The 22198-nt window shown below is 42.8% G+C and overlaps 1 protein-coding gene across 3 annotated transcripts in view; it reads left to right on the forward strand.

The window, feature by feature from the left end:
* The window catches only part of NELL1 (neural EGFL like 1), a 729607-nt gene that overhangs the window by 430638 nt on the left and 276771 nt on the right, over nt 1–22198 (forward strand). For all 3 annotated transcript variants that reach the window (XM_037040389.1, XM_037040387.1, XM_037040388.1), the window contains one exon: nt 19812–19934. In XM_037040389.1, coding sequence (XP_036896284.1) covers nt 19812–19934 — 123 coding nt within the window. The remainder of the gene's footprint in view (nt 1–19811; nt 19935–22198) is intronic.

Below are 22198 nucleotides of genomic sequence, written 5' to 3' on the forward strand. Positions count from 1 at the left end.
AGAGTTAATTCACCTTCTACAGGAATAGGATTCCTTTTTAAAGAGGTTATGGACAGGAAAACTTAAAATTGAAATTTGATAATCTCAAGTCAATCAGAAATAAAGAAGGGATGTATCTACTGATATTGTGTAGCAAATGGGTGGGAATTGCATAATTTTTGAGGACTAGATAAGTATGGGGTCTAAATGCACAGACCCGTAGAGGGAACTGTGTAAATAAAAGGCACTCCATTTCAGAAGTCTGAAAAATCAGCATCTTTGGCATAAGTGCAAGACAATAAAGAAGCATTTAAAAATAGGGGGAAATGTCTTTAGATACAGAGAGAAATATCCTTCTGTAGGTAAATCCAAAATGGAAATGTTTCAGTACTTCTTATGCATAGGAGATTCTGGTTAGTTGCGAGTTGTGCTTCTTTAAAGTTACTAAACACAAGTACATTTCACAGGGAGGTCATTTTATTTGCTGTTCCTTTTTTTTTTTTTTGGAGTGACGGGGATAAAGGGAGGTTTGAGAGACTGTCGGCTACATTCACTTTTGACACTGCAAAGGGAGAAGAAGTAATACCAGATTTATAGATTCCTAGGATTTGACCTGCTTTTATGAAGAGAAAAAAATTCTCATCAGGTTTGTACTTGAAACTTGAAGCTTTGTAGGTTTTACAGGATTAGATGCAGGCTGTACTGGGTCTTCTCTTCCGGGAGCCTCGCCGATGCAGATCGTTTCTGTTCCATCAAATTGCATTCCTGTGGAGCCAGGTGATAGTTGTGCTGTCTGTGTCCTTCGCATCAGAAACTTCTCCAGCCGTGAAGCAAAGGGCAGGGACTGAACACACATTGAACTTTAATGACTTCTAAAGTATCTCTATAGGGCAGACTAATGTCAGTTGCTGAGTGGCATTTCTAGGGCTCTGTCTCTGGCAGCAGTGTGTGTGTGTGTCCTGTGGCCTCCAGCCCCCCAGCCCCCACCCTGCACCCACCCCTCTGAACTCAGGCAGGAGCTCCATCCTGAGGTCGGGCTTGTTCACTGTGAGACATATAAGGCTTGGCCCTTCACTGGATTGGGCTTAGTTATTTGTTTTCCAGATTTATCTTTTGGAACAGGTAGAAGGGAGGATAAAACAGAAGGAACAGGTGGCTCAGGGGTTTTCAACCCTCACGTCTATTCTGGGAGATTTTAAAAATGCCTGTACCCCACCACTGAGATTCTGATTCGGTTGATCTCATCAATGGCTGGACATTGGTTCATGTCAAAAATTCCCTGGGTGACTTAATGTGTGGCCAAGAATGCGTGGGAGCTGGATCCATACGTAGGATTCTCATTGTGCGGTTCCTGGTCTAGCGGTATCAGCATCACTTAGGATCATATTGGAAATTGAAGCCCCCTGGCCCTCCCCAGGACCAACTGCATCAGATTCCCTTTAGGGGTAGGACTCAGCAATCTGTCTTAATAAGCTCCCCATGTTTTTAAGGAGGCTAAAGGTTGAGGACCTCTGGTCTAGACTGACTTTCTAAAGTGGGTGAAAGGCTTGAGCATGCATGCCACTGGTACCATTGTCTGATACCAAAAGGTGGGTCAGCATAGATCCCCATGAAGGGGTAAGGGAGACACCACTTTGGGGAGAGAGCAGAATACAGGGATCCGTGCTGTCTGGGACAGAGCTCTCAGCATTCCAGGGGCCTGCTGTTAGAAGATAATATTCGGTCCCTGGGAGACATGATTGGAGTGTGAGCTTTGGGGAGATGCTGCCTTAGGTTCAAGTCCTGAACGTGGGTTCTAATTGGTTTAGGAAACTAACCGCTGTGCCTTTGGTTTTTCGCATAGTTAAAACAGGGGTAGTAATCACCCCTCTTCAAGGTTAGAATGAAAAATAGAATACGATTGTAAATGGAATATATGTAGCAAGAGTAAATGTCTACCACATGCTTGCTGCAAAATGTGCTCTCAAAAATTATTGATATTATTACTCCCATATAAAAATACTCATTACACTGTGTATGACTTTCTCAGATTCCTCCTCTGTCCATGGGAAATATTATAAATTAGCCCCAGCAATCTTCCCAGGAATAGGGCCTTGTATGCTTTCTACTATAACATTCCAGACAGCTATAATCAGACAGACCCAGCTTTCAAGATAAACCTAATTGTCACCCTCCTTAGGAATGAAAAAAAAATCTGTTTCTCTATTTATTTCTTTGCCCACATTGGAGAAGCACCCGATACACCAGTGTCCAATAGATATATAATGCTGGCCACGTGCATAATTTTAAATGTTCTGGTAGCCCAATTGAGACAATCAAATGAAATGAGTGAAATACTATAAAATTTAACAAATTTATTTTAGCTCAGTCTATCCAACATATTATTTTGATAGGTAATCAATATCAAAAAACTACTGAGATATTTCACATTCTGTTTGTGGAAATAAGTTCTGAAACCCAGTGTGTATTTTGCCTTTAGGGGGCACCTCAGTCCAAACTAGCTGTATTTTAAGAGCTCAAAGCCACATGTGACTAGTCGCTTCCCTGTTAGACGGTGAAGACTTAGGTCTTTAAGTCAAGGACAGAAATGAGGCCCAGTCATATCCTCAACAAGCTACGTGAGCTTTACTGACTTAGTCACAAGCCTTATTTTCTTGCATGAAGAGTTGTCACTTCCCAGTTTGGATTTTCATGAAGAACAGAGTCATGTAGTCTGCATGAGAACAACACGCCAGGCATTTTTTTCAGGCTTCGTTTTGTTTCCTTGTTTCTACCTCTTACAGATCTGGCCAAAACCGCAGCCCCACTTGGAGTCTGCAGGGCCTCCACTCTCCCGCTCTCACCACTTGCTTTGAATGTGGGGCTGACACAGTGCTGCTGATGGGGAATGTTTCTGCTGTCCTGCCTTGACATTAGTTCGTAGTAACGTGCTTCTCCAACTGCTTCTCCAGCTTGTGCTATAACATGCCAGGTGCCGTGCTCGGCAATTAATGTAGAGGGTGATGGGAGCCTGCCAATGGCTTCCCACCACACTTAGAGGACAATCCTGATGGCTTCAAAGGACCCACGTGATTTGGCCCCTGGCCACACAGAAGATGGGATGTTCTGCTGTCATCCCTTTTCTTCCCTCGACCTCTGCAACCTCAGGCCTCCTTCTTGTCCTTCTCTCTGCCTAGAATGCTGTTCCCCAGCGGCTTCCTTTTTCATTTCATCTGAGTCTATGTTAAAATGTTGTCAGAGAAGACTTTCCAGATTTCTCTATCTAATTTAGTGCCCTCAGCACCCCCAACCCCTCATTCTTTCTTTCCCCCAGATTAATTATCACTACCCCAATTATATTACATATTGCTTTACATATTTATTTGTTGGTTGTCTTCCTCCACTAGAGTGTGATCTCCAGTACAACAAGGCAGTTATCTTTGCTCACCATTTTTTTCTCTAAGCTTTGAATGGTGCAAACACACAGCATGTGCATGATGAATATTTGAATAATGTCGCATACAGCCCTGACCAGTTAGTATGGCTCAATGGGTTAGGCATCATTCTGCAAACTGAAAGGTCGTGGGTTCGATTCCCGCTTAGAGCACAAGCCTGGGTTATGGACCAGGTACCTATTTGGGGCCTGATCGATGCCTTTCTTACACATCAGTGTTTGTCTCCCTCTCTTTCTCCCTCCCTTCTCCTTTCTCTAAAATGAAATAAAAATAAAATCTTTAAAAAAATAATAGTGCATGCATATTATTTAATTCAATCTTTATCCAGCCCTGTTACTCCAGGAGGAACACTGTGAGGAATAAGCAATCACAAGTGTAAGTGCACACAGTCTCCCAGGAGCAGACCTGAGACTTTAACCTAAGGCTGGGTGTGTCCAGAGCTCAGATTTTTCCTCACTGCCCTCCTCCCCTCTAGGCAGGACAGAACCTCATCTCTGACCTCGGTCTGTGCTTCTGGCCTTGTAAACTCTCCAGAAGCCTTTGGCTTTGTTGGTCTGATTTTCTAGCTCCTCCCCTGTGAGTACATCATTAGACAGCATCTACCAGAGGGACTGGATGTAGAATTTGGTGACAGATTTTGACAGTCCATGTGCCTTGAAGCTCCCAGGGCAATCATTAGTTGATACTGATGAAAATATATTTTGATTGGCACCGAATTGCCCCTCTTTAGGTTCCTTTCAGAGTTCACCTGTGTTAGGTGCTAACTGAAGACTTTGCGTCGTAAAGACAGAAACCACCGACAGTGAGTCACCCTTTAATACACCGCCTTTTGAAGATGGAAGGCTGTCTCAGAGGAAAAGAGTCTTTGATTGCATTTCAGCCTGGTTCTGCAAGGCCTCGAATAGCTCCCGATTTGCACTAGGCCTGGGGCTCCCAGCCAGGGAGACTGTCCTGTGTTCCACTGCTGTGTAACGGCCCCCTCAGACTAGGTGGTATAAAACAAGCACCAGTCTGCTCTGCTCATCACTTCTGCGAGTGAATAATCCAGGCAGTGTCCGGTAAGGATGGCTTGTATCTCCTTGATATCTGGGCCTCAGATGGGAAGATTTGGGGGCTGGAAGACTCAGAGGGCTGACAAGCGGTGCCTGGGATTATCATTGAGCAAGACTGAGCTCAGCTGGGAACCCTGGCTGGGGTGTGGGCTTGTGCCTGGCCTGTATCCTCCACTCTTCGTAGCCTGGCAGCTGGGTTCGCAGAAGTAACCTCCTAAGATGGGACACCCAGAGGATGAACTTTCTGGAAGCTGCCAGATGTCTTCTGACCTCGCCTTGGAAGTCATGGACCATACTTTGTCACATTCCCTTGGTTACAAACACGTATCTAAAACAGCCCAGATTAAAGGAGTGGGGGGACGGGTGATTAGACTGGCCTGCTTGATGGGGAAGGACAAAGTTACACTGCAGAATAGCATGTGAGATGGGGTGCTGTTGTGGCCATTTTTTAGAAAGCCTGCAGACACCGCTGAGAACAAAATATCCGTTGCTACCTGTGAGCACCAGGAGTTATCCACGGGGGAGAGGCAGCCATAACTTATTTCTGGAAGCTTTGTTGTCTGTCGACAGCAGTCCTGGCCCACAGCATGTATGGTGTGTGTGAAAACCGGGTCATTTTCTCTGTCTTGTGTTTCTACCTCAGTATTTGTCGGGGCAGTTTTATAGACCTGTCACCTCGCAGTAATGACACACTGTGTACAGAGCTCTGGTGTCGCTTTGGAGCTTGGACTGAGTGTATCCGCCTGTCTAACCTGATCTCTGTCTAACCTGATCTCTGTCTAACCCGTCACTTTCAGAGTTGACCCCCTTTCTTATTTTGCCTGAGTAATTCCTAGTCAGTCTTATCATTATGTGTCTCTTCCTCCAGGAAGTCCCTCCTGACTCCTTGCCGGTACTCTGTTCCCCTTCTGTGTGTTATCATCTTGGATTAGAAGGGCCTGTTTTTTTGTATGTATGGGTTGTTGTTGTGGGTTTTTTTTTTTTTTTTTGTCTCTAGACAATAGGCTTTATGAGGGCAGGACCAATATCTGTTCTTGCCCTTGTATCTTCTGTGCCTAGCACTTATTAGCACTTAATAGGTACTGAATAATCACCTACTATTGAAGAAAGTTCCTTTTGTAAACTATTGTTACATGTCTGATCAGGAGGGAGAAAGGGCAGCTGAAGGCAGGGAGAGGACCACAGAGCTCTCAAGATGTTTGTCTTTGTCCTCCTTTTCTTCTTCCCTTTCCTTCTTCCTCTTCATCCATGAAAGAAATCCGTCACTGAAACCTCCCAACATACTCCCCGTATGCCCACTGCAGCGGAGGTGGCTGGGAAGAATCTGGCATTGTACCCTCCCTCCATGCTGGCGGCACCAAGCCAGCAACGAAGCAGAAAGAAGGCAACCTGTAATGGGTGTCAGACAAGACAGTGTACTCCCCAGGCCACGAGGCTGAGAAAGCCGAGGATCCTCCTCTGCTCCGGAGATTTTCTTGTTAATACAGATTCCCAGGAATATTCTTCAGTGAGTGGAGGCAGCAGGGACAGATGCTCAGCCTCTCTTAATCCCAATTAAGTAGGTCCTAGATAATTCCAGGTTGGCAGTTTCTTTGGTAGCAGGCCTGGTATATCTTTTCTAGTTTTCTAGGGTTCATAGTCCAACCCTACCTAATTGGAAAAAAAAAGCAAAACTAACACTTACTGTACATTAGGCACTGTCCAAACTTTCAAATACCTTTTTCAGTGCTTACAACTCCACAGCAGGGTAAGTAGTATCCTCTGTGCTTTAAAGATGGGGAATGTGAGCCTCAGAAGGGCTAACAGATTGATATTTTAGAGCTGCTTACTATGGGACTGTGGTTCAAGCCCAGTCTGTCTGTCTGTCTCTACTACCCTCCTTACTCCCCTTTCTCCACATCACAGTGATTTCATTACGGCCTTGTATCCCCACCACCTTTCCCTCCATCCTCCGTTGTCTCATTTTGGGAAACTGCAGGGCAACGGGACTTGGCCTTTTACTGTTGTCTCAGCACTTTATGGTGTGAGATTAGACCTAAGGTGGGTAGCTGGGCTTTCCAGCATTGCTGTAACAAATTGCCACCCACAGGGTGCCTTAAGACAACAGAATTCTTTTCTTTCACATCGTGGAGGTCAGAATCCGAAGTCCAGTAGTCAGCCGGGCCGTGCTCCCTGCAACGGCTCCGGGAGAGAATTCTCCCCTGCCTCTGCAGCTTCTGGTGGCTCCTTTACAGTGACAGCCGAACTCCATCTCTGCCTCTGTCTCCATGTGGTCTTCTGCCTTGGTGTAGCTCTGTGCATCTTTTCATCTTCTTACGAAGGCAGCTGTCACTGGATTTAGGGCCTGCCTTAAAGCAGTAGGGTCTCATTTTAGCTAACTACATCTGCAAAGGTCCTGTTTACAGAAAAGGTCACATTCGGAGGTTCTAGTGGACATGAATTTGGGGGGGGGGTGGCACTATTTAATCTACTGTAGTAGGGTATGGAAGAAGACTTCAGTAGGAATGAAGGGGTGTGTTGGAAAGCAGGGTCATAGGACTATCACATCCCCAGGGTTGTGTTTTCCTTTCATTCTATGGCATTTGCCTTTGGGACCTCACGGATCACCTGACCCGCAGTGCACTTGCATAGAGAGTTACAGTCACCAGTGAAAAGAGGAGGGAAAGACACTTTTCCCCTTTGCCAGTCTTTCTCCAGGTTCCTTTTGTCTTTCTGCACCACCACCTTGCTTCACACCAGGAAACCCTAATGAAGATGGCAAACTTCTATGACAGAGAACACTATCAACGCAGTATTATTTTTCTTCCCATGTTTCACGATTAGGCAGTTTTCTTCCAGGTCCATCTGGGTAGGCCTGGAACCAGAAGAAACACAAAACAACCTCTTCACAGTAGCCAGATAAAGGGCTTCAGAAAAAGGGCCACTTTGGGGGATGCTTGTGTGACCGTTACAGAAAAGCAAAGTCAAACAACAATTTCACTTCTTTCTTGTATTTTCACTTTGAGTATTCCTATTGGACGAGGTGCTTTAAAAGAGACCCAGAACCACTGGACCACAGTTCAGCTTTTCCCTAATTTTGCAGTTTGATGATGCATTTCTAAGTATCCTCGTGGAACAAAACTAGCACTCATTGAATCCATATTACTTAGTTGGCATACTGCTAGACACTTGTCCCCATGTTCTCAGTTCATCTTCCCAGCAGCTCTGTGGGATGGGCCTCACTGCTTTCATTTTCAAGTGACAGTCTTGGGGCTTAAAGACATTAGGTATTCTTGCTTAAATCATAAAGTGAGCAAGTGACAACACTGGATTTGAACTCAGAGCCTTGGGGGCATAACGGAGGGTAACAAATCTCCTAGTAAATCTTCTTAGAGTCATTGAGGAAGGGTTCATGGAACACATAGGCCAGCCCCACACTGTGATGACAATGGTGATGGAGGTGGTGGTGAGGGCCTCTGTACTTTTTGGAGGATCCAGTGTGTGCCCCAGTGGATACGGGTGCTTAACAGAATTTCTTTTCATAAACATTCATTATAGAAAGGCTTCTTGAACATCTCCGCTGTCATGGAATCCGTACAGATCTGAGGAGGCAGAGACAAAACTGCGTTCTCTGGTCAGTGACCATGGAGTTCTTGTCCACGTTTCACACACACGGAGGCCAGAGCAAGTGTGGCAGTTTGTCACATCTCTCGGGACTTGTGTCCCAGTCTGTCAGCCACCACAGCTCTGCTTTTCCATGCAAAACTGGATGTATTTGGAAACCATTTTTTTCTTCTAAAAATAACAAAAAACAAAAGTGAACAAAACCCCCCAAAACTTCTATTATCTGTTTAGTAATAAAAGATCATGTTGATTGTAAAACTTTAAAAGTACAGAGTGAATGAACGGTGCGAGTGCCTTCCATTCATCCTCTATTCAATCCCCTACTTTGTAAATCACTGTTAATAGTTGAGCATGTGTTTTATAGACTTCCTGTTTATGTACAAACATCATATATAAGGAATTAATGTGTATTATGTATAACCTGCCATATTCGATACATAAAACTATATATCCAAATAGAAAAGCACTTGATTGGCTAGCTACTTTGTGTTTTGTTTCTTAGTCCTGTGGAGAAATTAGAAAAGGTGTATACAAAATGCAATAATTGAAATAAAAGGCTATTTCATGCAAATCACACGCACACAAAGAAGGGCTGGGAACTAGTTAGTTTTCGTCCTCTCCTCATCTCCATCTTCTCTGCAACCCTACTTGCCATGCCCATTCTGCCCCAAACCCTCCTCCTCTGGGCTTTGTTTTGAGTCAAGGGCAGCTTCCAGACCCGAGGACCTAAAGCCCCGTTGCCAGTGGAAAGAGTGAGTCCACGTTCATTGAGAACCAGTTGCCCAGAAGATGCTGGGATTTTTGGTTTGGTGTTTGGGAAGGTAAAAGTGGTCTGAAGTAAAGGCCACTTAGGCCCAGGAGAGGGAAGATGGAGATCTGTAGCTTCTTAAAGTGGTGTCCCCCAGGGTGGGGGGAGTGGATTTGTGGTACACCCAAAAATTCAGGGCCCTGATACGAGGGCACCTGGTCTTGGCAAAAATCTCAGCACCTGAGTTTAGCAGGGAATTAACAAGGCTTCAGGCTCCTTTGTACAGACAATGGCAGTAATCAGTGTAAAAATCAAATGGCTCTCTCACAGTCTTGTGTCCAAGACCTGCAGGGCCGTAGTGGGTTCCTGCAGCGGACAGAGTGGGCTGGAAAGGAGCCCAGTGAGGCATGAGATTTGGATGTTCCTTCTGGCAAATAGGGGGCTTAGAGTTGTATTTATTTTGACTTAGAAATTTGTTTCTTTAATTCAAGCATTGTGTTAGGTTACAAATAACATAGGTTCTTGTTGAGTGTAAGACATAGGTTTTCAGATTTCACATTTAAGAAATAGGGGATCTGCCCTGGTTGGTGTAGCTCAGTGGATTGAGCACGGGCCTGTGAACCAAAGGATCGTGGTTCGATTCCCAGTCAGCGCACATGCCTGGGTTGCAGGCCAGTTCCCAGCAGGTGATGCACAAGAGGCAACCATACATTGATATTTCTTTCCCTCTCTCCTTCCCTTCCCCTCTAAAGATAAATAAATAAATAAAATCTTAAAAAAAAATTGGGGATCACTTTGTAATTGATGCATACATTTTACATATAATTGCTTTTGCCAAAATATTACTAAACAGCATTTATTAAATAAATGCTTTTTTTTATTTATTAAATAAATGCTGTTTTTAATTAACAAAATATGGCAAATTTCTTGGATCTTAGCAAAATAACATTTCTAACTTGCATTTGCTGAAAATCATTTCATCTAGGAATGACTGCTGATGAGTTTGAAGATGCCTGTCTTAGAACATGGGCAGAGATAAAGGTCTTAACTTATTTGAGAACTTTCTCCTTAATAATTTTAAAAGCTTTATTGAGACATAACTTAGGTAGCATACAGTTCACCTACTTAAAGGATATAATTCAGTGGTCTTAAATATATTTTCAGAGTTGTATACCCATTTTTATAATCTAAGTTTAGAACATTTTTGTCACCCCAGGGACAGAACGGGTACCCATTAACAGTCTTACCCCATTCCCCCCAGCCAAGTCCTAGGTACTCACTCTTTCTAGATTTGCCTAGTTGAGACATTTTATGTAAATGGGGTCACATAATATGTCGTCTTTTGTGGCCAAGTTCATTCATTTAGTAGAATGTTTTGGAGGTTAATCCATGATACATATTGTATGTAGTACATAGCAGTGCTTCATGCTGTTTTCTTACTGAATAATATGACATTACATGGCAGTACCACATTTTCTTGATGCATCCATCCTCAGCTGATTCACATTTGGGTTGTTTGCACAGCTTGGCTGTTTTGAATAATGCTGATGTGAACATTTGTATTCAAGTCTTTGTGTGGACATGTGTTTTTATTTCTCTTGGGTATATACCAAGGAGTAGAATTACTGAAAGATGTGGTAACCTTGTGTTGAATAGTTTGCAGAACTGCCAAATTAATTCCCAAACATTGTGCATTCCCACTAACAATGCACAAGGGATTCCGTTTCACCACATTATCCTAAACACTTCCTGCCTGTCGTTTTGGGTACAGCCATTCCAGTGGGTGGGAGTGGTTTTGCTGGGGTTCCCCGCTTACTGAAGATGCTGAGCACCTCTTCATGTGCACGTTAGCCGTTTGAGCGTCTTCTCAGGAGAAATGTCTATGTAAATGCTTCCTCTGTTTTCTCACTGAGTCATCTTTTTGTGACTGGGCTGTAAAGGCTCTTTATACATTTTGGATTCAAGTCACTAATAAGGTGTGTGGTTTGCAAGTATTTTTTTTCTGAGTGCAGTGAGTGTGTCCGGCAGTTCTTTGTGAGACAAATGCCCTGCCTCAAACAGGGTCCCTGACATCTCCCGTTCTCCGTCACAAAGTCATGGTGATGAATAAATATATCCAGGTAGCATTACTTAATCAGGTTTCACTTGCAGGCTCTTCTCTTCTGCTTCCTGCAACTGCCTGGCTCAATGACCTTTTTCTTGTCTTAGTTCTCCTTGACCTGTCTGCAGCTTTCGGTGCCAGAGACAGTAACACTCTCTTACTTTGTTCTGTCGTCCCTCTTTTTCTGTTGCTCCCTTCCCTCCTCCTTCCTTCCTATAGATGGTCCTTCCTTTTATAAACAGGTATTTGTATTAGGCACTTGCTAGGTTCCATAAGCTTTGCTTAGAGCCGAGGAATAAAGAAGTGAAAGGTACAGTATTTTCTATCTTCATTTGTGCTCCAGTATAGCAGACAAACATTAATAAAACGCACTAATAAACATAAAATTATAACAGTGATTAGCCCTTTGAAGGAGAGGGGCTGAGGTTATATGAGTATATCAAAGGGAAACTTCCCAATCAAGGAAATCAGTTCTTTGTCTGAGGAGACAAGTTGAGTTACCAAAGATAAGCAAGTGTTGACTGAGTTGTTAACTAGGAGGAGAGGGAAGAACCTGTGAAAGTGCCTGTGAGCCAAGAGGGCAGAGTCTTGTTACTCAAGAAGATCAAGGCAGTGCGGAGGGGGCAGAGCAGGCAAAAGTGAACGTGAATTACGGCCGTTAGGTGGGGGTTAGACTGTGATGGACCCCAGAAGTCATATTGAAAATGAATATCCACATTCTGAGGCCAATGGGAAGTGACTGAAGAGTTTTAGAAAGGACGGCAAGATGATCACATTTGAATTCCTGAAAAACCACTCTAAGGGCAGTATGAAGAGTACACTAAAGGGGCAGGAGTGAATGTGAGGGGATCCACTGAGAAGCTATGGCAGCCACCAGAGTGATGGTAGCTTAGATGTGGGGGAGATGACGGTGCCATGGATGTGAGTGGTGGAAATGGAGACATAAGAATGAATTTGAAAGATACTGAGGAAGAAAAATCAACAAGACTCGGTGATGGATTGATTACAAGAGATTAAGAGATTTCAAGAATGACTGAAACCACATGGCTCCAACTCTTTGGCCTGGTTTGACTGCCTTGATTTAAAACTACCACACTATAACATTGGGTCTCTTACAAACTCTATGGCTATTTCCTCATTTAAAAATATGAATGATAATACTATTTAGCCCATATGAATGGTATAAACATTTACAGCAGCATCTAGCTCATAACATTTGCTCATTAAATATACTAAATTAATAAATGTGTTCATAGTATGTTTATGAAAAATCCTAATTAGTTTATGAAACAAATCCTAATTAGTACTATTAAGAAAAGTAGAGAAGGAAAGTGACTAGTTGCTTTTAAATTAAATACACTGAAGTTCTGACTGGTGTGACTTAGTGGGTTGGGCATCGTTCTGCAAACCAAATGGTTGCTGGTTTGATTCCCAATCAGAGCAGGTGCCTGGGTTGTGGGTTTGGTCCCCAGTTGGGGGCATGTGGGAAGCAACTGATTGATGTTTCTCTCTTATATTGATGTTTGTCTCCCTCTCTTTCTGTCTTCATTCCCTTCTTTCTAAAAGTAATAAATAAAATCTTTAAAAAAAAATTAAAGACACTAAAGATTTTTGTATCTGGTCAAGATGGACTAGCTCCATTCCTCCCAGGTCCTTCCTCTCACAGATACAAATCTCTTGGATGTAACAACAAATAACCCAGGAAGACTCTGAAAGGTGAAAAGAAGAAGGTGAACTACTGAGGAACTTTGGCCTTGAGGAACAGGAAGGCGTGAGCCTGTCTTTTTCTTTTCGCCTCCCATATATTTCCGTGGGTTGCTAAGGGAGTCTGCAGCCTAAAACCACCAACAGGCATGGAGAGAAAAATCTCCGAGAGACTCCAGCTCCACTCCTCCTAGGGGAAGAACTAGGAAAGGGGGGGGGCTAGGGTAGCAGAAAACCTTTTTGGAGAGACCTACCCTACTTGAGTCATGTGTCAGTGGAGAACCTGCTTAGCAGAGGTAGGCAGTATGCCGATGCCATCTCTACAAACGTCAGAGGGGCCAGCCCGGAGCTCTGCCTCCACTGTGCCCAGCCCTGTGGAGGATGAACAAGCAGTGCCATTCGAAGCTGACTGGCGCTCCACTCTCCCCCAGCTTCATTGTCAATGGGTCCCAGCAGGGAGCTGAACTTCTACCTCCACCCAGCATTGACAGGCGGTGTGAGATTGAGCTAACATTGCACTGAATAATGGAACACTGAATGCTTTACCCTAAGATTGATAACAAACCAATGTGATCAGCTCCCAGCACTCTTGTACAACCTAGCACTGGACATCTTACCCAGTGCAACAAGCCGATGGAAGGAAATAAAGCATTCAAATTGGAAAGGAAGAAACAAACTTAGTCCTTTTTACAGGTGGTATAATTTGTCTACATAGACAATTCTAAGGCATCTGCAAAACATACTGAATAGGTTCAACAGGGCCTCAAGGTATAAAATAAATACACAAAAATCAGTTTTGTTATTATATACTAGTCAATGATGTGTGGAAACCAAAATTAAAAACATCGTATACAGTTGCTCCAAAGTAAAATGAAATGCCTAAATCTAAATAAAAGATATAAAGCTAATAAAACATGTACATGATTTGTAAGCTGAAAAGTATAAAACACTGATGAAAAACTCAAAGAAGGAGTAAATAGTATTATTCATGGATTGGAAGGCTCACTATAATGAAGATATCACTTCTCCACAAACTGTTCTTTATGTTTAACACAATTCCTGTTAAAATCCCTGTAAGACTTCTTTTATAGAAATAGACAAGCTTAATCTAAAATTTATGTAAAAATGCAGAGGAACTAGAACTAAAACAATTTTGAAAAAGAAGACTATGTGATATGAAGGCTTTCTATCTGCCTAAATTAATCAAGACAGTGGTACTGACAGAGAAACAGACACATAGATCAGTGGAAGATGAGAGGATTCAGAAACAGAGGAACTCACATATAACCAATTGGCTGTTGACAGAGATACAAAAGCAATTCGATGGAGGAAAATTGCCTTTTCAACAAGAGTGTTAGGGAAAATAGGAGAGAAATGTTTGAGACCTAGGTTTATGCTAAGAGTTCTTAGATAGGACATTAAAAGCACCTTCTGTAAAATTTAGATAAATTGAATGTAATCAAAAGTAAAACATTTTGCTTGTGAAAAACAGCTAAGAGGATAAAAATACAAACTTAGATTGTGAGAAAATAAGTGCAAACAGCAGATCCTACAAAACCTTATATTTAGAGTAGATGAAGAGTTCTTAAAACTCAACAGAAAAAATAAATCATAAAATGAGCAAAAGACATCAACAGGTCCTCATTAAAGATATAGATAGCAAATGAATATGTGAAAAGATGGTCAACATTATTAGCTATTAGCAAAATGCAAATTGAGATCACAGGACAGTATCACAACATACACACATACATGACTAAAATTTAAAAAGTGACAATACCAAGTACTGACAATGATGTGGGAAACTCATACAACGCTGGTGGGAATGGAAAGTAGTACAGCCATTCTGAAAAATCCTTTGGCAGTTTATTACAAAACAAAACATGCACTTATCAGACGACCCTGGAGTCACAGATTGGGCATTTTTTTCCAGAGTAATGAAAATATACATTCACACAAAAACCTGTACAAGCTAGATGTTCACATCAAATTCATTCATAATAGGAAAGTATAGGAGGCAATCCCAGTATCCTTCAATGTGTGAATGATTGAACAAACTGATACATCTGTACAATGAAATACTACTCAGCAAGAAAAAGGATAATCTATGGACACATAGAGCAATCTGGATGGAATTAGGGACCTTATGCTCAGTGAAAATAGTCAACCTCAAAATTCACTTACTGTGTAATTCCGCTTATGTAACATTTTCAAAATTATACAGAGCATATTCGTAGTTGACAGTGGCAAAGATTGGGGGAGATAGGTGTAGGGGAACGAGGAGAAGGTACAAATACAGAGATATAGCATGACTGCATTGGTGTTATATACATTTGCATGTTGGTAACTTTGCTTATAACTGCACACATAAATACACACACATGCACAGTGCATGAAGTTTAAAAAATGGTATAAGCTGAATTAGGTCTGAGGACCAGTTCCCAGTAATGTACCGATGTCAGTTTTCTGGTTTTGATATTGGACTACAGCTATGTGAGGTGGTATTTAGGGAAGCTGTGGGAAGAGCACACCGTGGACTTTGTTCTACTTTTGCAACTTCAAGTCTGTAATTATTTTTTTTAAGTAAATACTACCTATACAGTGGTCAACATTGTAGAAATCTTTTTATCACAAAATAAGGTGGGGTTTTGGAAAGAAGGCAGGAGAAGGAATGAGGATGTAAGTGTTGGAGTTCCAGATGCAAAACTTACTATCTATGTACCTACAGGAAAAGCCTCTTTGATGTGCTCCAAACCCCAATTTCTTCACCTGTGAAATAAGACCAATAAGACCTGCTTGCCATATCCCAGTGAGGTTATTGTAACAATTTTGTAAAATATAAGAGGTTTCTTTGAACAGAGTGAAGCCACAAGCCAGCAAGACCCTGAACACGAGGCCTTTGCAGCCACAGCTGAGTTGACTGTTTCAGTAGCTCGTTTGGGTCCTGATTGGTTTTCTAAGGACAACAATGTGTTTGTTAATAATGGCTATTGATTACAATTGATTGTGATGTTATAGAGGTGGGTTAGTTGGAGTCCTTCCGAGCCATCCTGTAAGAGAGAAAGGCGGAAGGAGAAGGCATCATGTGACGATGACAGTGCCCATGAGTGCTCAGTAAATATTAGCCAGCTTTTATTTATCAATGATGACGGTAATTATCATCATCATTACCCTCTGTCCTGAGAGGTTTGACACTCCAGATAGACTATGATCGAACTCAGGTCATACATCCGCACTCTTAAGCATCCATCTTTCACCTTTCCAACCCACAGTCTTCTTTCTGGGTATCCATAGTGCTACTTCCTTTGGATCTCCAGAGAGGTATTCTAATTCATCTTCACACGCCTTTCTATTCACAGCCTTCCTGCCTGCACTACCAGCCTATAATGGAAAGAGAACGTTTTCTAAATTCATTTTCACCACCAAGCCACAATTGCGTGTGCTCACAAGTAATTGGAGTGGTAATGGTAATAGTAGTATTAGTCGTGGTAGAAGTAGCGGCACTGCTCGTGGTCGTAGTAGCAATAGCAACAAGGACAATGAACAGATTGTACTAATGGAGCACTTGCTAGCTGCAATGTGCTGTGGTACGTATTGTACTTGTAGTATTTAATTTGGTCCTCACAATCACCCTACAAGGTGGGCTCAATTATTATCCACACTGCGCATATTCAGAAACTAAGACATAGACTGGTTGAGTGATTCAAGTTCACGTAGCTAGCAAGTTGCCTGTGGGGATAGGTCAGTTCTTAAGTGGGAATTTGGGGCCAGTGTAGAAAAAACCCAGTCTTCATTTTTGGCATTATGGAATCCCTCCCACGTGTCTTGGCTTAGCTTCAGCCACAGCCACATTGCTTCCAAGTGCTCAGGGTGCGGTGGTGACCCCGATGTCTAGAGTCACATATCTGAGCTCCTCCACTTATTAGCTTGTGATCGTATGCAGGTTGTTTAATGCCCCCTTTTTTTTTGGTCTCAGTTACTTCATTGTAAAATGAGCAAAGTTAACTTCAGATGACTCTTGGGATAATTAAGTGACATATGCACAATGTTTAGTGCAATGCTTGGCGCTCTCTAGGCTCAGTACCATTACATGAAGGAGTGATGGTTGTAGAAGGTTAGGCAATGTCAGGGTTATAGAAAATACTCTATAATTCCTTTCTTCAAAATCAGTTAGTTAATAAGACATTGGTGATGAAATACATAAATATCATGGCATATTGTGATGTGATTGGCTACAAAGAGGTAAAGACGTTACATTTAATAAAAGTTTCAAGATGGGTGGAATTCGTGTGGTTTGAAGAGCAGGTGAAGAAAGCTGCACAGTAAGAGTGTGGGTGTGGAGCCGGGCGGGGCGCAGGCATTCCAGCCACGTTGGGAGAGCCTGTTTGAGTCAGGGAAACAACGTGACAAAATAGGAATGAACTCGTGCACTTGTCGGGCAGCGATGGGGCCCCTCATTGGAGAAGAGGGTCTGCTTTAATAGTATTAGGAGGTAAGGTCAAGTACATATGTTAATTAACTCAATGGGGAGAACCCTTTTGCAAGGTATGCATATATCAAGTCATCACCCTGTACACTTTAAGTATCTTAGAATTTTATATATTTGTTAATCATGCCTCAGCAAAGCTGTAAAAAGATCAGGTAGGTAAGGATGGCCCAAAGTTTTGGAAAGTTGCATAAAACAATACCTTGCTTCACAGTGGTTTTTTTCTTTTCTTTTTCCTGGAGTACACTTTATTAACAATTTTGGATGAAAAGATTATGACCATTTTTTAAAGATTGGTTCGAGAGTATGTTTTATAAGAAAGCTTCTCTCCTGATGAGCAGAAGTTTCTTTTCTCCAATGAACTCTTAGTACTGGTCTTTGTTCTTCTCGTCTGGCATGACCACATGTGCAGGCTTGCAGGGGTCACTCTGAGTTATGCCTGTCAACCCGGCACAATTATTAGCAGAACACCCCCTTTCACTGTAAAGTATGCTTTGTTTATATGATAAAGTATAAGATCACCTACTTACAACTCTTATCTCTTCTTGCTGTATTACACATTGCTGTCTGGTGGCCCTTATTAAAATATTCGTTTGAGCTGAGATCTTATCTACTTATTTTTTGCAGTACCAGTACAGACACTAATAATTATATGTTAAGTGACTTTTAAAAGGGAGGTGGGAAAGCTTTCAGAGTCGAAGTCTGTATTCTTAGACGTTTTTCATTCCTAAAATCATCTGGTATCGCACCTGCCCACACCAGGTACTTGATAGGTCTGTACATTTGATGAGACACCCCCAGGGTTACGCTATTTTTCGAGTCTGCTGGAGATGACTGCAGCGCAGACTAGAAGTATGTCCTCATAACTCTTCTCTCCCCCTCTCACAGTGAGCTAACCTGGGCGTGTTTCTCACTGACAATCTGGGTGGGTCTTAAGGCCTAAAGAAGAATTTTTGGAAAAATCCAAGGTGTTAAATCAAGAGTCATGTGTGTCTCACTTATATGTGGAATCCAATTAACAAAATAAGCTAAGGAACAAAACAGAATCAGAGGCATGGATACATGGGAACAGACTGACAGATCTCAGAGGGAGGGGGTGGGGGTGACTGGGAGAGATTAGCCAAAGAACATACATGTGTACATGCATAGCCCATGGGCACGGACAATATGGTGAAGGTGGGGGTGGGGGCTGGGTGGAGGGGGGGGGTAAAGGGATGAGAATGGGAGACATCTGTAATAGTCATGTGTGTGCGTGTGGGTGACTAAAACAGCTCTACTTTGCAGAATTGAACATTTCTCATTCTGGGTCTCTTTTAGGGAATTTAGGATAAAAATTAATGAAGACAGTATTTCAACTGGTTGCTACATTGGTCTAATAGGACACGATAGTTAACAAACTGTATTGAATTGTTGGTTGTGCTCAATTAGTGTTATTTCTTTGGGTTTTTTAGCTGGGATTTCAATTCTTACTCTATAATCTCTTGTGATTGAATAACCCTACTTGATTTTTCTTCTTAAAATTCCTAAAAAGTGATACCAGCAGATGTTAAAGGGATTAAAGACAAAGTTTCTTAGATTGTTTATTTACTTAGATGACTTTAAACTTCCTCATTGTGAGTGGAAAGCATAGTTCTCTGTGAAATCTTGATTTCTTGGAAATCTTCATTCCCTTTTGTAGTGTTGGAGTGTCTCCCCCACATCTTGGGGATCAAGGATGCCACCACTATTTGCATATACAAGGTGGGACAAAAGTAGGTTTACAGTTGTGAGTATGCGAAAGGGTTGATTCTCATAGTATTACTTATTAATTACTGTGTTTTCCATAGGAACAATTCTAAACCTACTTTTGCCCCCTCCGTAGATGATGGTATCACTACACACTCAACCCAGAGGGGAAATTCGGAGCCTATGCAAACTGGGTCGCTGGAAAATTAGAGTTAAACTGCTGAAAGCCCTTAAAGTGCCGTGTGAGTAAATTGCTTCTCTGCTGAGTACAGCCCCGTGATGGCCGACCCACCCGTGCCCAGTGCCAGTTCTTCGAAAATAGTCGTCGGCCAGGGCTCCTTGGCCAGGCCATGTAACTGTCTTCCTTTTTCAGTCTCACACTCTGTTTTTCAAAAGAAGCCATGGAATCTCTCATGTAGGTGTGTCTTTTGGTTTTTCTAACCTTAGAGGAAGGATTTCTCAACCTCAGCACCATTGTCATTGTGTGCTAATGAATTCTCATGGTGGGCTGTCCTGTGCACTGTAAGATGCTTAGCAGTGTCCCTGGGCTTTGTCCACTAGATTTTAGTTGCATCCTCTATCACAAATCATGATAAAAATATTGTCAGGCACTGTCAAATGTTCTAGGGGGTGGAGAGGACCCCAAATGCCCCCTGTTGAGAACCGCTGCCTCTGTAGAAACCTTCGCAGAACGTGGAAGAAGTAATGTCCTTTGAGAAACACATATGGGACCTGTGACTCACACAGGTCATCTGACTTCTCTGACACTCACTTTATCTGCAAAGTGGGGATAATAACAGCCATCCCTTAGAGCTGTTGAGATTTCAAGCACATCAGGCACAAGAACTGCCGGGCATGCTGTAAGACCCTGATACATGCTGGTCACTGTCATTCCTATTTGGGGAGTTCCGGCTCAGTTTTTCGACAGCAGTGATTCCAACTTAAGAAAAGATGTCTCTCTCTTTCACCCTGTAAACAGAGCACGACGAGTGTGGCAGCGGGCAGCACAACTGTGATGAGAATGCCATCTGCACCAACACTGTCCGGGGGCACAGCTGCACCTGCAAACCGGGCTACGTGGGGAACGGGACCATCTGCAGAGGTAGGCTTGCTGCCCTAGCATGTGCCGTGAGCTGCCACCCTGCCTGGGCTCTGCATTCTCATGTGGCAGGCCACTTTCACCCTCCCGGTGGCTGAGCAAGGTCAGGGTTTTTGTCCCTGGTCTATCCACCGGCAAGAGCACTGTGCCTCGGAGACTAAGAAAAATGCTTTGAGTGTAGCTTTTGGGCCAGATGAAGAAGGTGTGTGGGGGGTCAGGGCCATGGCTGTGCAACATGACGAGTCTGTTGAGCTTGGCCTCTTGGCCTGAGTTTGTGAAGGGCAGGCTGACCGCCTCCATTCCCCGCGACCCTTTGCTCCAAGGGCAAGTGGGCCCTTCCTGTGGTCAGACTCGAGGGATCTGCCAGGGGAGGAAGCCTAGAGGTTCAGCTGCTCTCTGTGTTCTCTGTGGAATGCAGTTCAGCATTTAGTATAAAATTCAGATTCTTCCTTTCGGTTCAGCATTGGGTTCCTGGCTCCTTTCAGCTGACCTCTCTCTTTTCTCTCCCCCTCCTTTCTCATCACATTTTTGCATTATTCCTCGAACCACATTCCTGTTGCAGGACTTTGTGTTTCTTGTCCCCTCGGCCTCAATGCTCATTTCTTTCAGTGTGCCCTCAAACAGAAACTTCCTGTGACTGTTCTGTTTAAAACAACACCCCTCCTGCCTCTTAGCTCTGTGCCCTACTTTGTTTTTATTCACTAACATGACCTGATAGAACACCGTACATTTATGTGTTTCTGTAGTGTCCTCCCCATCGGGGTAGAAGCTCCGTGAGAGCTACCACTTGGTCTTGTCCCCATGCTCTGTCCTCAGCAACTAGAATGGAGCCCGATATACTGTAGGCCCTCATTAAATATGGGCTAACTGACTGAATCAACTAAAGAGGAAGGAGACACAATCACACTGGAAAAGATGCAAACGTACCAAAAAATCCCAGAAAATAACTCTTTGAGTTAGGTATTATGATCATTCTCATATTAGAGGTGACGAAACTGAGACACAGCAAGGCTGAGTATCTTGCCCAAGGACACACAGCACATTATCCTCTGTCCCAGCAGTTTTCAACTGTGGGGCCGTGGCACACTGGTGTGCTGCAGGAGTTTTGACAACGTGCAGCGCCTGAGTGTTTAGACAGGGGTACTGACCTCTTCTCCCTTGGATTGTCAAATTAAAAAAATGACAACAGCCAACACAACAATGTGTCCAGTGTGAATGAGTCAAAGTTAATTTTTTGTAAGATTGGCAAAAGATACATATTTTTGGTAAGCCGCAGCATTTTAGTAATTAATGTGTGCCATGGGATGGAAAAGGTCAAAAATTGCTGCTGTACAGAGGTGACATGCTGATGACGAAGGATGAATAATGTACAATGAGTAAGTTGCTGTATTTGTGTGTTAGATTGAGGGATGATTTTAAACGATTGGGTTTATTCAATTTGTGATCTTGGGGTAAACAGCCTCACATGTGACCGAGTGTAATTTGGTGAAACTTCCTAACAGCACTTTGACAAAAGCTACCCAATAAATCTGAAGAGCAGTGCAGGAATTCTCTTGGTTCCACCAGTCTTACCTCTTGAAACGTGCTCTGGAAAAGCGCGTGCTCAGCATGTGCACGTGCAGTGATGTTTCTGCAGCATTGTTTACGTTCATCAAAACCCAGAAACTGCCCAAATATTCATCACTAATGGGATGATTTGATTTATTTGGCCTATCCGTTCATGGACTGGAGAGGAGTGGTGTGAAATTCTAAGTGAGTGCGCGCACACACATGGCATGCATTCATACACATGCACACTTGGGAACCTCCAAAGCAGACTTGAGAAAAAGGAAAGAAAAATAAATAAAGTCAAGTCACAGGGCAATACAGATAGCATCCTCACATATCTCTGTCATTATTTTGAAATGTCTATACATGTATTTATGCAAATGTATGGAAATTAGGGATGCATGCATCATCTTCCCCTTGGAGTGTGTGTGTGTGTGTGTGTGTGTATAAAATAACATTCACTTTTTGCTATGAAATCAATATTGTTTGCCTCTCTTGTAATGGGAATTTGTACATGTCATATTTGTGTGTTTTTTAAGTCCCATGAGGCAAATAAAGAAACTAGTGCTTAGCTTTTTTAAAAGATGGCTGAAGCTATTTCCAAAGCAAAACAAAACACACATTCGTAGAGGTCCCTGGGTTACCGAAGCTGTTGCTGCTGCCTGCGTGCTGTAAATCTGAGGAGCAACACAGGGATTTGATTTTAATGCATTTTTCTC

The sequence above is a fragment of the Sturnira hondurensis genome, unplaced genomic scaffold (genome assembly GCF_014824575.4).
Source record: "Sturnira hondurensis isolate 20B ecotype Veracruz unplaced genomic scaffold, ASM1482457v3 Scaffold0002638, whole genome shotgun sequence".
Classification (NCBI taxonomy): Eukaryota; Metazoa; Chordata; class Mammalia; order Chiroptera; family Phyllostomidae; genus Sturnira; species Sturnira hondurensis.